Consider the following 18,921-nt stretch of genomic DNA (forward strand, 5'->3'; position numbering starts at 1 on the left):
CTCCCATGCTGTACCAACTCTCTGGAGTTAGAATAAAGAGACTAAGGTCACACTTACTCACGTCTACAGTACTCAATTACATTACTTTATTCTGGACATAACAGCAGCTGCCAGGGAATTTGGCACACATGCATGATGATCTTTCTATGATTGTAGACCAACTGCATATTGAGGGAGTGGAAGCCCTTGCGGTTGACAAAGACTCCTGGGTTATGATGGGGTGCCCTGATGGTCACATGTATACAAGCGATGACACCTTGCACCCATGGGAAGTCAGCCAGAGTGGCAAAGCCGAGCACCCACTCTGTAACACTAGCTTCATCAGTGGCAAAGTTGATATAATTGACTGACTTGTCAAAGGGGGAATCGGTGAACTGTGTGATGCAGCTGTGGGCGGCCAATTGCGAGATGTCGCATATGTCAGCTGCACGTCCCTGGAAGGAGCCTGAGGCGAAAAAGGTGAGGGCGTTGGTGACTTGACAGCCACTGGTAAGCAATGTTCAAATGTCTGCGACGACCTGGTGCGATAGCCTAAGCCTCCTTTGGCACTACTGCTCAATCATGTTGGTGCTGCTGGTGGTCCAATTCTGAGGACTAAGGTGACACAGTATTAACTGCACCCATGCTGATGGAATAGATGGCAGGTCAAGTAGAGATCAGAGGAGCAAGCTGTCAATAGTGTGATAGGTTGAGATGAGATTGGATGGTGACTTTACTGGAAACACTTGCAGCCCGTAGAAAGCTAAATGTGTACTGAGAATGCAATCAGCAACAGCTTTTGAGGAAAGTGAGGTGCGAGGTTTTATAGTACATTTCATGCTGTGCACTAACCAGCTGGAGCAATGGCCACTCAACTCCAGCCTCAGGCTAACAGACGTGGTTCCCGAGCTGCGTGAATCCCATGGGCAGCCAGGGCAATTCGAAAGGTAGGCTGAAAAAACACCCTTAAGGGTCTGACAACTACCTGTTAATGATTTGAATTAGGTCGCCCGCCTCTGCTGATCAGGTCACTGTTGCACTGGAAAATGCGCCCGAGGGAAAGGCACGTGGGGGTGGGATGACGGTGGCTTCCCAAACCGCTGCAACTTATTTCAAATTTCTCATCCGACCCGCCTCTAATCGCACTTGCATGGATTCCAGAAAATTCCAGCCCGCTCTCCTTGATGTTCACCCTTAGATAGCACAGTTGAGATCAAGAAATCACCCTGTAGTTGTCATGTATGTACTTTTGGGATCACTAGCCACTAGATGGCGTCACTGTTGGAGGCCATTCGGTTGCACGCACGTGTGTGCAGCCCAAGTATAAAAGGCCAGCCATTTTGTATATTAGTCACTTTGGGCCTGAATAAAGCAGAGCCAAGGTCATACCTCTTGGAGTTAAACAGTACTCAGTCTAACAGTTATTGCACACACAACAGTAGTGAAACTGTAGGCAGAATCCCACATCCAGCCAGGCCATGGCACACACCATATCTTCCAAATTATATCTCACCAATAAATGCACAATGACCAACAATCAATAGATTGTTCCTAAAAAAATACAACTGTGGTCAGTGAGCATAGTTTAAAACCATAAACATACAGCATAAATTGATGCAAATCCAAAAAAGAATGCAAATCTGAAAGCGAGCCAGAGCCACTCATTCAGCTTTCTGAAGTACGCACATTACAGTAACTCAGAGAATCATAGAAATTAAAGCACAGAAAGGTCATTCAGCTTTTTTTGCTTGTGCTGGTGCTAGCTCCTCAACTGGAGCTATCTACTCTGCTCTTATATCCTTTTATATTCTTCACTTCAAATACATATCAATTCTCTTTCAAATTATATTATAATCTTAGTTTCAGTAATTACATCCACGTTCGAAATTTTGTTTTAACTTTTACATTCAATCTTCTACTAAAGATTCTGAGATGATGCCCCATTGTTATCAATTCACCAACCTTTTTTCACTCTCAACAGTTGATGATATTGAAAACCTCCATTATAGCCACATTAACCTTCTCTGTACCATTGAAAAAAGCCCAATATTTCAAGCCTTTCTTCTTAACTACACCTAACTAACTTCTCATTCTTGGCACCATTCACTGTACTCTTTACATGGCTCCAATATCCTTCTACAATGAGATGCTTAAAATTGCATGCAATGCAGGCTGCATTTCTTTGGTGCGTGAAATGAGAAAGATACAAGGGTGGAGTTGTGGTGAGGGGAGGATGGGAAAGCAAGAGGTGTATGCAAAAAGGAGGATAACATATGAGAATACCAGTATCTTGTATCCTTTCAGCCTCTCCACCGGCCAAGGGCTGAGCCATGCCTATGCCAAGAATAGCCAGCACCATCTCCTCCAAAAGGTTGAGGAGAAACTTTGGGCCCCAAGTTTCCACAAGAAAAAAAACGGGCACCCCTCCGAGCTGGGCGCCCGTTTTTCACGCCTAAAACGGCGCCTAAAAAAATCCTCGGTATTCTCCACCTACTTACAGGTCCTCTGGCCCTCGGCGCAGTCAGCACGAGCTGTGGGGGGGGCGGAGCCAGGTCCCGGCGCTGAAAACAGTGCCGGGACCTCTGCACATGCGCGCTACAGTCGGCTCGCAAGTGCAGTAGCTCCAGGCGCCGAACTGTGTGGGAGAGGCCCGAAGCACGCAGCCCCTAGCCCTGGCCCAATGGCCTCACTGGGGCTGCGTGAAGAAGGCTCCTCCCACGGCCAGCTCCTGCTCCCCGCCCCCGACAAGACCCGACGCCCGCTCCCCCCCCGCCCCGACACCTGCTCCCCACCACCCGCTCCGACCCGACACCCGCACCCCCCCCCCCACGCCCCGACCCCCGCTCCCTCCCCGCCCCGAAACCCGCTCCCCCCCGCCCCAACACCCGCTCCCTCCCCCACCCCGCCCCGATCCGACACCCGCTCCCCCCCCTCTTCCCCCCCCCCGCTCTCTCCCCCACCCCGCCCCGATCCGACACCCGCTCCCCGCCCCGACACCCGCTCCCCCCCCCTCTTCCCCCCCCCGCTCTCTCTCCCTCCCCTCCCCTGCTCTCTCTTTCCCTCGCCTCCCCTGCTCTCTCTCTCCCTCCCCTACCCTCTCTCTCTCTCTCCCTCCCCTCCCCTCTCTCTCCCCTCTCTCTCTCTCTCTCCCTCCCCTCCCTCTCTCTCTCTCTCTCCCTCCCCTCTCTCTCTCTCTCTCCCTCCCTCCCCTCTCTCTCTCTCTCTCCCTCCCCTCTCTCTCTCCCTCCCCTACCCTCTCTCTCTCCCTCCCTCCCCTCCCCTCTCTCTCCCCTCTCTCTCTCTCTCCCTCCCCTCCCTCTCTCTCTCTCTCTCCCTCTCTCTCTCCCTCCCTCTCTCTCTCTCCCTCTCCCTCTCTCACTCTCTCTCCCTCCCCTACCCTCTCTCTCTCTCCCCCTCCCCTCTCTCTCCCCCTCTCCCTCTCCCTCCCCTCTCTCTCCCCCTCTCCCTCCCTCCTCCCTCCCCCCCCTCTCCCCCCCCTCTCTCTCCCTCCCCTTCCTCTCTCTCTCCCTCCCCTCTCTCCCCCTCCCTCCCCTCTCTCTCTCCCTCCCCTCTCTCTCTTCTCTCTCCCTCCCCCCCTCTCTCCCTCCCTCCCCTCTCTCTCTCCCTCCCTCCATCCCTCCCTCCCCTCTCTCTCTCCCTCCCCTCTCTCTCTCTCTCTCTCTCCCTCCCTCCCCCCACTCTCTCCCTCCCTCCCCCCCCTCTCCCTCCCTCCCTCCCCCCTCTCCTCTCCCTCTCTCTCTCTCCCTCCCCCTCTCTCTCTCTCCCTCCCTCCCCCTCTCTCTCTCTCTCCCTCCCCCTCTCTCTCTCTCTCTCCCTCCCTCCCCCTCTCTCTCTCTCTCCCTCCCTCCCCCTCTCTCTCTCTCCCTCCCTCCCCCCACTCTCTCTCTCTCCCTCCCCCCCCTCTCTCTCTCCCTCCCCCCCTCCCTCTCTCTCTCTCTCTCCCTCCCTCCCCCCCCCCTCTCTCTCCCTCCCTCCCCCCCTTCTCTCTCTCTCTCCCTCCCTCCTCTCTCTCTCCCTCCCTTCCCCCCCTTCTCTCTCTCTCCCTCTCTCTCTCTCTATACCCCTCCCGCTCAGCGGCACGAACGGCTGCAGAATTCTCCCTGGCTGAAGCACTTTCACACAGGTAGGAAGATGGTTTATTTAATCTTTTCTTGGCTTATAAATGTTTATTCAGGTTGGATTTATTTGTATAATATTTGTAGAAGTATAAATAAGGATTTATTGTCGAATTTAATGAGTTCCCTTCCTCCCCCCCTCCCCCCCACCTCGTTCTGGATGCCTAATTTGTAACCTGCGCCTGATTTTTTAATGTGTAGAACATGTTTTTTCAGTTCTACAAAAATCTTCACTGGCTCCATTCTACTTTAGTTTGGAATATATTTTCACTGTGGAAACTTTCAAATCAGGCGTCAGTGGCCGGACACCCTTTTGAAGAAAAAATTCCGTTCTAAACTAGAACTGTTCTACCTGACTAGAACTGCAGAAAAAAAAATGTGGAGAATTGCGATTTCTAAAATAGTCCGTTCTCCACCAGTTGCTCCTAAAAATCAGGCGCGAATCATGTGGAAACTTGGGCCCATGGAATGGGAGCTCTTGCAGTGTTGACCCCTGAACAAAGCTGGAATGCTGCATACGAGACCCTGGGTGCCGCTTCCTTGGCTTGCTGAGCCATTTGTGTTAGTGCTGAAGTACATTTAGAATTTTTTTTAGGTGTGGAAGACTATTCAGCTTTAAAAGCTGAAGATTTCCATTTGAGAATTCTTTTTAATGTTAATTTCATTTTTAGAAGACAGTTGAGTTCTAAGGGCTAAAAATTGCCTATTTTTACCTGACATTTATTTTTTCATTTTAGGGACTGAACTGCTGTCTAAAATGACAGCCTTGCTTTAAGAGAATGTTGTTCTCGCTGCAAAATCGAATTTCTAGGCCCATTGCCTTAATTTTCTTTGCAAGTCACTTCTCTGGCACCTGATCAAACACTTTGTGAAAATCCACATACGCAACATCCACTGTATTCACTTTATTTATACACTCTGCAACTTCATAGCCAATGACTTTCATCCCATATTAGGGACTTACCTACAGCCAAGTTAAGAATAATCGGCTTATCATTTCCTAGCATAACCCATTCTTGAACAGTGATGTAACATTCACTGCCCTCGTGTCCTTCGACACAATTCCAGTTTCAAAAAGATTTTGAAAAATTATGCTTAGTACTTGTACCTTTGCTTTCTTTTCCCGGATATCGTTCGGCATTCTGAGATGCATGCCATCTGGGCCTGTTGACTTTTTTTTAAACTTTCAGTCCCATTCGTAATTGTGTGAGACTGATTTCTCCGTAAAGAATTAGGCCTCCAGTCCTTTACCTCAGCACTTTTATATATCAGACTTACTTTATGTATGAGTACTGTACCACACAGACCCCTCCTCCCAGTTTTTTTCTTCGTGGTGAAGGCGCAGTCATCAGCTACAACAACCATCTCCACCGAGATTCCTTCTACTTTTGTCTCCTCTAGGGCTAAGCCGAAGTTTAGCCGATCCCCTGTGTAGTTCTTGACAATCAGTAGTACAGCAGCTAGAGAAAGCACAGATAAAAAGTGTCATAGTAGTCTTTTCTTGTTCTCCTTAACTCCAAACTCTACCTACTACCAAAGTTAGCACCCTCGAGCCAAATAATTCCTCCTAGTCACACAGGGATGTTGAAACTCGAAAGTAATTGACAATGTGTCAAAGCACTTCAACGCAGTATAATCAAAAAATAGATATCGAGCCAGAGGAGATATTAGAAAGGATGACTTAAAGCCTGGTCAAGATATCGCCTGTTTGCACATTAGCTGATCAGCAGTTGATGGTGGCCTGGAAGGAGGTAGTGACAGAAAGGTTGAGGGAGGAGGTGACCTTGACTGCCATTCTCGTGGTTCAAGTTGGCTGCAAACATCCTTGCAGCAGATGGCACAGATCCTCAATTGGATTCCTGCTGAGCCCAAGAAGCCAGTTCTCTGTCATTGCTATATAAGCATTCCATGGATGCAGCTATAATTGGTGGAATAATGACACCTAAAGACCTCCCTGGCTTGATTTGTTTCATTTTGTACCATTTCAACTATGAAATGTAATTAGGCCATTTCAAAACCAACCCCCATCATTAATTTAACTTCATGACAACTTCATGGCATTCATCACCTAGATGCCTCATCATTCCCCAAGCCCAATGATTGTATATGAAGAGCTGTCGTTCAGCTGAAGTCTTGCAAATGATTTAATTACGGTTGGCTTTCTGATGTATTAGCAGACAACATTCAACTAATTTAGGTGCCATGTAAACATTCTGAACTGTTCTAACAAAAATGATACCCCAAATTTAACCCAACAAGAGAACAGGCCATTTTAAGAGTTAGTAATGAGCCTGAACTAGTCAATGATCCAACGATAAGGGAAGGCCTAGCTAATAGTGATCATAATATGATAGAACTCTATATTCAGTTTGAGACAGAGAAGGGTGAGTCACAAAGGTTTTAAATTTAGGTGAGGCTGACTTTGGAGCGATAATGCAGAAATTGAACAATATGATGGGCAGAACTATTAACAGATAAAACTACAGATAAAGAGTGTGAGGCGTTCAAAAAATTATTTTGTAGAATACAAGACCTGTACATACCCCTGAAAGGACAAGAGCTCGACAACCTTGGTCAACAAGAGCTGTGAGAGATTAAGGTGATATTTTAATTGGAAATCAGGAAATGGCAGACTGACCAAAATAGCTACTTTATATCAGTCTTCATAGTAGAGGCTGTGGATAAAATAACAGAGATACAAGAAAAAGTAAAAATAAATCAAGGGAGTAACTAACCAGATTCAATACGTGTGAAAAATGAAGTCCTTATTAATCGGGAAATTGTGTTGGGGAAATTGATGGGATTGAAGGCCGATAAATCCCCAGGGCCTGATGGACTGCATCCCAGAGTACTTAAGGAGGTGGCCTTGGAAATAGTGGATGCATTGACAGTCATTTTCCAACATTCCATTGACTCTGCATCAGTTCCTATCGAGTGGAGGGTAGCCAATGTAACCCCACTTTTTAAAAAAGGAGGGAGAGAGAGAACAGGGAATTATAGACCGGTCAGCCTGACATCGGTCGTGGGTAAAATGATGGAATCAATTATTAAGGATGTCATAGCAGTGCATTTGGAAAGAGGTGACATGATAGGTCCAAGTCAGCATGGATTTGTGAAAGGGAAATCATGCTTGACAAATCTTCTGGAATTTTTTGAGGATGTTTCCAGTAGAGTGGACAAGGGAGAACCAGTTGATGTGGTATATTTGGACTTTCAGAAGGCTTTCGACAAAGTCCCACACAAGAGATTAATGTGCAAAGTTAAAGCACATGGGATTGGGAGTAGTGTGCTGACATGGATTGAGAACTGGTTGTCAGACAGGAAGCAAAGAGTAGGAGTAAATGGGGACTTTTCAGAATGGCAGGCAGTGACTAGTGGGGTACCGCAAGGTTCTGTGCTGGGGCCCCAGCTGTTTACACTGTACATTAATGATTTAGACGAGGAGATTAAATATAGTATCTCCAAATTTGCGGATGACACTAAGTTGGGTGGCAGTGTGAGCTGCGAGGAGGATGCTATGAGGCTGCAGAGCGACTTGGATAGGTTAGGTGAGTGGGCAAATGCATGGCAGATGAAGTATAATGTGGATAAATGTGAGGTTATCCACTTTGGTGGTAAAAACAGAGAGACAGACTATTATCTGAATGGTGACAGATTATGAAAAGGGGAGGTGCAAAGAGACCTGGGTGTCATGGTACATCAGTCATTGAAGGTTGGCATGCAGGTACAGCAGGCGGTTAAAAAAGCAAATGGCATGTTGGCCTTCATAGCGAGGGGATTTGAGTACAGGGGCAGGGAGGTGTTGCTACAGTTGTACAGGGCCTTGGTGAGGCCACACCTGGAGTATTGTGTACAGTTTTGGTCTCCTAACTTGAGGAAGGACATTCTTGCTATTGAGGGAGTGCAGCGAAGGTTCACCAGACTGATTCCTGGGATGGTGGGACTGACCTATCAAGAAAGACTGGATCAACTGGGCTTGTATTCACTGGAGTTCAGAAGAATGAGAGGGGACCTCATAGAAACTTTTAAAATTCTGACGGGTTTAGACAGGTTAGATGCAGGAAGAATGTTCCCAATGTTGGGGAAGTCCAGAACCAGGGGTCACAGTCTAAGGATAAGGGGTAAGCCATTTAGGACCGAGATGAGGAGGAATTTCTTCACCCAGAGAGTGGTGAACCTGTGGAATTCTCTACCACAGAAAGTTGTTGAGGCCAATTCACTAAATATATTCAAAAAGGAGTTAGATGAAGTCCTTACTACTAGGGGGATCAAGGGGTATGGCGAGAAAGCAGGAATGAGGTACTGAATTTGCATGTTCAGCCATGAACTCATTGAATGGCGGTGCAGGCTAGAAGGGCCGAATGGCCTACTCCTGCACCTATTTTCTATGTTTCTATGTCTATGTTTCTATTGCTAGCTGGAGGAACACAGTTCCAGGTTTCGGAGCTTGAACAGCAGCTGGTGTCACTGTGGTGCATCTGCGAGGCTGAAAGCTACGTGGATAGCATGTTTCAGGAGGTAGTCACCCTTTAGCGAAAGAGTGTGCAGAGGGGAAATAGGTGACTGTCAGACAGACAAGGAGGACCAGGCAGGTAGTGCAGGAGTCCCTTGAATGCATCTCACTCTGTAACCGGTATTGAATGGAGGTGAGGTCGATGGTTCCTCTGGGGAGTACAGCTATAGACAGGTCCAAGCCACCACGGGTAGCTCAGTTGTATAGAAGGGGGGGGCGGGGGGTGGTGGTGGAGGAGGGTGGTGGTGGGAAGAGGAAGATCTGGAAAGCAATAGTGATGGAGGATTCAATAGAATCATAGAAGTTTACAGCATGGAAGGAGGCCATTTCGGCCCATCGTGTCCATGTCAGAGAAAGCAGAGAGTCGGGATAAATGGATCCTTTTCGGGTTGGAAATCGGTGGTTAGTGGTGTGCCACAGGGATCGGTGCTGGGACCACAACTGTTTACAATATACATAGATGACCTGGAAGAGGGGAGAGTGTAGTGTAACAAAATTTGCAGATGACACAAAGATTAGTGGGAAAGCGGGTTGTGTAGAGGACACTGAGAGGCTGCAAAGAGATTTTGATAGATTAAGCGAATGGGCTAAGGTTTGGCAGATGGAATACAATGTCGGAAAGTGTGAGGTCATCCACCTTGGGGAAAAAAAAAACAGTAAAAGAGAATATTATTTGAATGGGGAGAAATTACAACATGCTGCGGTGCAGAGGGATCTGGGGGTCCTTGTGCATGAATCCCAAAAAGTTAGTTTGCAGGTGCAGCAGATAATCAGGAAGGCGAATGGCATGTTGGCCTTCATTGCGAGAGGGATGGAGTACAAAAGCAGGGAGGTCCTGCTGCAACTGTATAGGGTATTGGTAAGGCCGCACCTGGACTACTGCGTGCAGTTTTGGTCGCCTTACTTAAGGAAGGATATACTGGCTTTGGAGGGGGTACAGAGACGATTCACTAGGCTGATTCCGGAGATGAGGGGGTTACCTTATGATGATAGATTGAGTAGACTGGGTCTTTACTCGTTGGAGTTCAGAAGGATGAGGGGTGATCTGAAAGAAACATTTAAAATAATGAAAGGGATGGACAAGATAGAGGCGGAGAGGTTGTTTCCACTGGTCGGGGAGACGAGAACTAGGGGGCACAGCCTCAAAATACGGGGGAGCCAATTTAAAACCGAGTTGAGAAGGAATTTCTTCTCCCAGAGGGTTGTGAATCTGTGGAATTCTCTGCCCAAGGAAGCAGTTGAGGCTAGCTCATTGAATGTATTCAAGTCACAGATAGATAGATTTTTAACCAATAAGGGAATTAAGGGTTACAGGGAGCGGGCGGGTAAGTGGAGCCGAGTCCACGGCCAGATCAGCCATGATCTTATTGAATGGCGGAGCAGGCTCAAGGGGCTAGATGGCCTACTCCTGTTCCTAATTCTTATGTTCTTATGTTCTTATGTCGGCCAATAAGAGGCTATCCAGCCTAATCCCACTTTCCAGCTCTAGGTCCATAACCTGGCAGGTACGGCACTTCAGGTGCATATCTAATACCTTTTAAATGTGGTGAGGGTTTCTGCAGGCAGTGAGTTCTAGACCCCCACCACTCTCTGCGTTAAGAAATTTCCACACAAATCCCCTCTAAACCTTCTACCAATTACTTTAAATTTATGCCCCCTGGTTGTTGACCTCTCTGCTAAGGCAAATAGGCCCTTTCTATCCATTATATCTAGGCCACTCATAATTTTATACACCTCAATGAAGTCTCCCCTCAGCCTCTTCTGTTCCAATGAAAACAAATCCAGCCTATCGAATCTGTCCTCATAGCTTAGATTCTCCACTCCTGGCAACATCCTCGTAAATCTCCTCTGTACCCTCTCCAGTGCAGTCATGTCCTTCCTGTCATGTGGTAACCAGAACTGCACGCCGTACCCCAGCTGTGGCCTAACCAGTGCTTTATACAGTTCAAGCATAACCTCCCTGCTCTTGTATTCTATGCCTAATAAAGGCAAGCATTCCGTATGCCTTCTTAACCACCTTATCTACCTGGCCTGCTACTTTCAGCACCCTGTAGATATGCACTTCAAGGTCCTTTTGTTCCTCTACACTTCTTAGTATCTTACCATTTAATGTGTATTCCCACACTTCTCTGGATTAAATTCCATTTGATATCTTCCTGCAGTCCGCAGCTTTCTTCTTCATTATAAAACACACAGCCGATTTTAGAATAATCTGCAAACTTCTTAATCATACCCCCTAGATCATTGATGTATATCACAAAAAGCAAGGGACCTAGGACTGAGCCCTGCAGAATTGCATTGGAAACATCCTTCCAGTTGCAAAAACACCCATCAACCATTACTGTGGAAACAGACAAGCGTTTCTGCGGCCACAGACATGATGCCAGGATAGTATGTTGCCTATCTGGTGCCAGGTTCAAGGATGTCACTGGCTGCAGAACATTCTGAGGGAGATGGGTGAACAGCCAGAGTTTGTAGTTCATAACAGTATCAACGAAATAAGTAGAAAGAGGGATGAGGTTCTGCAGGCTGATGTTAGGGAGTTAGGAAAGAGATCAAAAAGCAGAACCTCAAAGGTAGTAATCTCTGGATTGCTCCAGGTGCCATGAGCTAGTGAGCATAGAAATAGGAGGATAGAGAAGATGAATGCGTGGCTGGAGAGCTGGTGCAGGAGGGAACTTTAGTTTCCTGGGACATTGGAACCGGTTCTTGGAGAGATGGGACCTGTACAGGCCGATGGGTTAGAAGCATAGAAAATAGGTGCAGTAGTAGGCCATTCGGCCCTTCGAGCCTGCACCACCATTCAATAAGATCATGGCTGATCATTCACCTCAGTACCCCTTTCCTGCTTTCTCTCCATACCCCTTGATCCCTTTAGCCGTAAGGGCCATATCCAACTCCCTCTTGAATATATCTAACGAACTGGCATCAAAAACTCTCTGCGGACGAGAATTCTACAGGTTAATAACTCTCTGAGTGAAAAAGTTTCTCCTCCTCTTGGTCCTAAATGGCTTACTCCCTATCCTTAGACTGTGACCCCTGGTTCTGGACTCCCACAATATCAGGAACATTCTTCCTGCATCTAACCTGTCCAGTCGCGTCAGAATTTTATATATTTCTATGAGATCCCCTCTCATTCTTCTAAACTCCAGTGAATACGGGCCCAGTCGATCACGTCTCTCCTCATATGTCAGCCCTGCCATCCCAGAAATCAGTCTGGTGAACCTTCGCTGCATTCCCTCAATAGCAAGAACGTCCTTCCTCAGATTAGGAGACCAATATTCCAGTTGAGGCCTCACCAAGGCCCTGTACAGCTGCAGCAAGACCTCCCTGCTCCTATACTCAAATCCCCTTGCTATGAAGGCCAACATGCCATTTGTCTTCTTCACCGTCTGCTGCACCTGCATGCCAACCTTCAATGACTGATGTACTATGACACCCAGGTCTCATTGCAGCTCCCCTTTTCCTAATCTGCCTCCATTCAGATAATATTCTGTCTTCATGTTTTTGCCACCAAAGTGAATAACCTCACATTTATCCACATTATACTGCATCTGCCATGCATTTGCCCACTCACCTAACCTGCAGCCTCTTAGCATCCTCCTCACAGCTCACACCGCCACCCAGCTCAGTGTCATCTGCAAACTTGGGGATATTACTCTCAATTCCTTCATCTAAATCATTGATGTATATAGTAAATAGCTGGGATGCCAACACTGAGCCCTGCGGCACCCCACTAGTCACTGCCTGCCATTTTGAAAAGGACCCATTTATCCCAACTCTCTGCTTCCTGTCTGACAACCAGTTCTCTATCCAGGTCAATATATTACCCCCAATACCATGTGCTTTCATTTTGCACACCAATCTCTTGTGTGGGACCTTGTCAAAAGGCTTTTGAAAGTCCAAATACATCACATCCACAATTTCTCCCTTGTCCACTCTACTAGTTACATCCTCAAAACATTCTAGAAGATTTGTCAAGCATGATTTCCCTTTCATAAATCCATGTTGACTTGGACTAATCCTGTCACTGCTTTCCAAATGCGCTGCTATTTCATCTTTAATAATAGATTCCAACATTTGCGCCACTACTGATGTGAGGCTAACCGGTCAATAATTCCCCGTTTTCTCTCTCCCTGATGCACCTGAACAGAGCCGGGACCAATATCCTCGCGGGGGGTTTTGCTAGTGCTGTTGGGAAGGGTTAAACTAATTTGGCAAGGTGATGGGCACCAGGAAGTAGCATTAGAAAGGAGAAACAAAGTGCACAAATGATTGGGTCAGACAGATAGCACTAGAGAAATAAATAGTACAGTATTAGGTGGGGTCAGACTAAGAGAGAATACAAGAAGATCTACAATAGGCTTACAACGCACAAAGATTGGCAAATAACGTTGGTGAGCTGCAGATGCAAATAGCCACATGGGAGTTTGATGTCATGGTGATAACGGAGATCTGGCTCAAAAAAGGAAAGGATTGGCTGTTAAATATTCCTTGATATAATGTTTTCAGGAAGATAGGGAAGGCAAGAACGGAGTTGGGGTGGCAGTACTGGTTCAGGAGAATGTTACAGTGCTACAGAGGTAGGATGTCCTGGAGCAGTCAAGGACAAAATCAATCTGGTTAGAGTTAAGAAACAACAGAGGTGCCATTACACTACTAGATGTATTCTATAGGCCACCAGCTAATGGGAAGGATATAGAGGAGCAAACTTGCAGGGAAATTACAGAGAGGTGCAAGAACTATAGAGTAGTGATAATGGGAGACTTCAACTATCCTAATATAGACTGCAATAGTAACAGTGTAAAGGGCAGAGAAAACTTTCTTGATCAGTACATTTCCAGCCCAACTAGGAAGGAGGCATTGCTGGATCTGGTTCTGGGTATGAGGTCGGTCAAGTGGAGCGAGTGTCAGAAGGGGAACATTTACTGAACAGTGATCATAGTATCATAAGGTTTAGATTAGTTATGAAAAAGGACAAGTAGCAATCTAGAGTAGAAATACTTAATTGGAAGAAGGCCAATTTCAGTGGGTTGAGAATGGATCTGGCCTGGGTAAATTGGAATCAAAGGATGGCAGGCAAAACTGTAATTGAACAATTGAATGGGCTACATTTAAAGATGAGATGGTTTGAGTACAGTTGAGGTATGTACCCATGAAAGGGAAAGGTAGGGCAGCCAAAATCAGATTTCCCTGGATGATAAAAGAGATAGGGAGTAAGGATGTAGCAGAAAAAGAGAGCATATAATAGATGTCAGGTTGAGAATACAAGTGAGAACCAGGCTGAATATAGAAAGTTCAGAGGGTAAGTGAAAAAGAAAATAAAAGGGGCAGAGAGAGAGTATGAGATTATATTGGCAGCTAACATAAATAGTTAACGGGTGTAAGAGGGGTGGGGCCGATTAGGGACCAAAAAGAAGAACTACACATGGAGGCAGAGGGCATGGCTGAGGTACTAAATGAATACCTTGCATCTATCTTTACCAAGATAGAAGATGCTGCTAAAGTCATAGTGAAAGAGGAGGCAGTTGAGAAACTCGATGGGATAAAAATTAATAAAGAGGAAGTACTAGAGAGGCCGGCTGTACTTCAAGTAGAAAAGTCACCAGGCTTCCTAGGATGCTGAGAAAAGTAAAAGTGGAAATTGCAGCGGTGCTGGCCATAATCTTGCGAGCCTCTTTGGATACAGGAATGGTGCCAGAGGACTGGAAAATTGCAAATGTTACAACTTGTTCGAGAAAGGGTGCAAGGATAAACTCAGCACTACAGGCCAGCCAGCTTACCTTCAGTAATGGAGAAGCTTTTAGAAATGATAATCTGGGACAAAATTAAGTCACTTTTACAAATGTGGATTGGTTAAAGGCAAATCGTGTTTATCTGACTTGATTGATTTTTTTGATGTGGTAACAGAGGGTTGACGAGGGCATTGCGATTGATGTCGTGTACATGGACCTCCAAAGGCATGTGATAATGTGCTACATAATAGGCATGCCAGCAAAGTTGAATTTTTTGATGAGGTAACAGAGAGGGTTGATGAGAGCAATGCAGTTGTTGTGGTGTATCTGGATTTCCAAAATGCAGTTGATAAGGTGCCACATAATAGGCTTGCCAGCAAAGTTTAAGCTCGTGGAATAAAAGGGACAGTGGCAGCATGAACACAAAATTGACTCAGCGACAGGAAACAGAGTAGTGGTGAACGATTGTTTTTCGGACTGGAAGAAGGTATCAGTACGAGGCGTCAGTACTAGGACCACTGCTTTTCTTGATATATATTAATGACTTGGACTTGGGGCACAATTTCAAATTTGAAGATGACGCAAAACTTGGAAGTACAGTGAAGAGTGAGGAGGTAAACATGCTGGTGGAATGGGCGTACACGTGGCAGATTAAATTTATATATTTTGGTAGGAGGAATGAAGAGAGGCAATATAAACTGAAGTGTACAATTCTGAAGCGGTTGCATGAATAGAGAGAGACATCTGGGGTATATGTGCACAAATCGTTGAAGATGGCAGGGCAAGTTGAGAAATTGGTTACAAAAGCATACAGGATACTGGGCTTCATAAATAGAGGCAGAGAGTACAAAAGCAAGGAAGTTATGATAGAAACAAAGAAACATAGAAAATAGGTGCAGGAGTAGGCCATTCGGCCCTTCTAGCCTGCACCGCCATTCAATGAGTTCATGGTTGAACCTGCAACTTCAGTACCCCCTTCCTGCTTTCTCGTCATACCCCTTGATCCCCCTAGTAGTAAGGACTTCATCTAACTCCTTTTTGAATATATTTAGTGAATTGGCCTCAACAACTTTCTGTGGTAGAGAATTCCACAGGTTCACCACTCTCTGGGTGAAGAAGTTTCTCCTCATCTCGGTCCTAAATGGCTTACCCCTTATCCTTAGACTGTGACCCCTGGTTCTGGACTTTCCCAACATTGGGAACATTCTTCCTGCATCTAACCTGTCTAAACCCGTCAGAATTTTAAACGTTTCTATGAGGTCCCCTCTCATTCTTCTGAACTCCAGTGAATACAAGCCCAGTTGATCCAGTCTTTCTTGATAGGTCAGTCCCACCATCCCAGGAATCAGTCTGGTGAACCTTCGCTGCACTCCCTCAATAGCAAGAATGTCCTTCCTCAAGTTAGGAGACCAAAACTGTACACAATACTCCAGGTGTTATCTCACCAAGGTCCTGTACAACTGTAGCAACACCTCCCTGCCCCTGTACTCAAATCCCCTCGCTATGAAGGCCAACATGCCATTTGCTTTCTTAACCGCCTGCTGTACCTGCATGCCAACCTTCAATGACTGATGTACCATGACACCCAGGTCTCGTTGCACCTCCCCTTTTCTTAATCTGTCACCATTCAGATAATAGTCTGTCTCTCTGTTTTTACCACCAAAGTGGATAACCTCACATTTATCCACATTATACTTCATCTGCCATGCATTTGCCCACTCACCTAACCTATCCAAGTCACTCTGCAGCCTCATAGCATCCTCCTCGCAGCTCACACTGCCACCCAACTTAGTGTCATCCGCAAATTTGGAGATACTACATTTAATCCCTCGTCTAAATCATTAATGTACAGTGTAAACATCTGGAGCCCCAGCACAGAACCTTGCGGTACCCCACTAGTCACTGCCTGCCATTCTGAAAAGTACCCATTTACTCCTACTCTTTGCTTCCTGTCTGACAACCAGTTCTCAATCCACGTCAGCACACTACCCCCAATCCCATGTGCTTTAACTTTGCACATTAATCTCTTGTGAAAGTCTTCTGAAAGTCCAAATATACCACATCAACTGGTTCTCCCTTGTCCACTCTACTGGAAACATCCTCAAAAAATTCCAGAAGATTTGTCAAGCATGATTTCCCTTTCACAAATCCATGCTGACTTGGACCTATCATGTCACCATTTTCCAAATGCGCTGCTATGACATCCTTAATAATTGATTCCATCATTTTACCCACTACTGAGGTCAGGCTGACCGGTCTATAATTCCGTTTTCTCTCTCCCTCCTTTTTTAAAAAGTGGGGTTACATTGGCTACCCTCCACTCCATAGGAACTGATCCAGAGTCAGTGGAATATTGGAAAATGACTGTCAATGCATCCGCTATTTCCAAGGCCACCTCCTTAAGTACTCTGGGATGCAATCCATCAGGCCCTGGGGATTTATCGGCCTTCAATCCCATCAATTTCCCCAACACAATTTCCCTGATCAATAAGGATTTCCCTCAGTTCCTCCTCCTTACTAGACCCTCTGACCCCTTTTATATCCGGAAGGTTGTTTGTGTCCTCCTTAGTGAATACCGAACCAAAGTACTTGTTCAATTGGCCTGCCATTTCTTTGTTCCCCGTTATGACTTCCCCTGATTCTGACTGCAGGGGACCTACATTTGTCTTTACTAACCTTTTTCTCTTTACATATCTATAGAAACTTTTGCAATCTGTCTTAATGTTCCCTGCAAGCTTCTTCTCGTACTCCATTTTCCCTGCCCTAATCAAACCCTTTGTCCTCCTCTGCTGAGTTCTAAATTTCTCCCAGTCCCCGGGTTCGCTGCTATTTCTGGCCAATTTGTCTGCCACTTCCTTGGCTGTAATACTATCCCTGATTTCCCTTGATAGCCATGGTTGAGCCACCTTCCCTTTTTTATTTTTACGCCAGACAGGAATGTACAATTGTTGTAGTTCATCCATGCGGTCTCTAAATGTCTGCCATTGCCCATCCACAGTCAACCCCTTAAGTATCATTCGCCAATCTATCCTAGCCAATTCACGCCTCATACCTTCAAAGTTACCCTTCGTTATCGTTATAAAACACTGGTTCGGCTTCAACTGGAGTATTGTGCCCAATTCTGGGCACCGCACTTTAGGAAGGATGTGAAGGCCTTAGAGAGGGTGTAGTAAATATTTACAAGATTTGTTCCAGGGATGCGGGACTTTAGTTATGTGGAGAGCCTAGAGAAGCTGGGGCTGTTCTCCTTAGAGCAGAGAAGGTTGAGAGAAGATTTGATAGAGGTATTCAAAATCATGAGGGGTCTAGACAGAGTAGAGAGAAACTGTTCCCATTGGCAGAAGGGTTGAGAACCAGAGGACACTGATTTTAGGTGATTAGCAGAAGAAGCAAAGCTGACATGAGGGAAAACTTTTTACGCAGCCTGAAAAGATGGTGGAAGCAGATTCAATTGTGGCTTTCAAAAGGGGAATTGGATAAGTACATGAAGGAAAAAACTTGCAGGGCTACGGGAAAAGGGTGGGGGAGTGGGACTAGCTGAAGTGCTCTTGCAGAGAGCCGGCATGGGCTCAATTGACCTCCTTCTGTGCTGTAACCATTCTATGATTCTATGAATTGCCACATACTCATCGATTTTGGAGCTCCCCGCTCCTCTTACCGTCCTCTCCAAAGCATGCCCATGTGTGCATCCATTGATAGCACATAGAGTCAGGAAAAAGCGGCGGTGAGCTTTCAACCGTACAGTAAACAGCTGCCGAGATAACTGGCAACAATGGAGAGCTCAGACTATGTAACTGGAGTGAAAACTGCTTCCAATGAGGTGCATCAAATCTCCCTTCTGGTCAGTCAAACAATGCAGGAGGTAAATACATTTAAAATAACCTATATTGTACTCTAGCTGAATTAATCTCAGGAAAAATATCACAGCTGTATTTCCTTAAATTTTATACATTGGGTTTTCTAGTTTAGCAACTGATGAAAAAATATGCAATGCTTGGAATTTTGTATGCCATATTCTCACCAACAGTTCTTCAAAAGTTTGTTGTTGTTAAAAATGTAATTGAACTCTCTTCTACACAATTTACACCAGTAAACTCCTGACCATGTAAACTCATGTTCGCCTTCATTAAAAATTAGTAAATTGATTTCTCATGCAACGGTTTAACGACATCTATGCCAGTCTTTGACCTGGAAATTCCAGATCGCTAAAAACCTGCCAACGCGGGCAGCAATTAGCGGCCGCCAAAATTGATGGCATTGACAAAACCAGTTAATTGGCACAGGTTGCTAATTAACCTTAGCCCAGAGCTAAACTTACCATGCAGGCCGTTAGTCACGGCAGGAGGCCCAATGTAGCGTGGCCGTAGCCACAGTGCAGCAAGAGCAGCCTTCTCTTAAAACTAGGCTGTCATTTTAGAGCAGTTCAGGCCTTAAAGGTGCCACATAAAAGATTACTGCACAAGATAAAAGTTCACAGCTTTGGGGGTAATACATTAGCATGGATAGAGGATTGGCTAACTAACAGAAAACAGAGAGTCGGGATAAATAGCTCATTCTC

General features: G+C 46.0%; 1 protein-coding gene across 2 annotated transcripts in view; it reads right to left on the bottom strand.

The window, feature by feature from the left end:
* Positions 1-18,921, bottom strand: part of tkfc (triokinase/FMN cyclase) — a 178,062-nt gene that overhangs the window by 128,970 nt on the left and 30,171 nt on the right. For both annotated transcript variants that reach the window (XM_070899421.1, XM_070899422.1), the window contains one exon: positions 5,394-5,575. In XM_070899421.1, the coding sequence (XP_070755522.1) occupies positions 5,394-5,575 (182 nt within the window). The remainder of the gene's footprint in view (positions 1-5,393; positions 5,576-18,921) is intronic.

This window comes from Pristiophorus japonicus, chromosome 14 (assembly GCF_044704955.1).
Source record: "Pristiophorus japonicus isolate sPriJap1 chromosome 14, sPriJap1.hap1, whole genome shotgun sequence".
Taxonomy (NCBI): Eukaryota; Metazoa; Chordata; class Chondrichthyes; family Pristiophoridae; genus Pristiophorus; species Pristiophorus japonicus.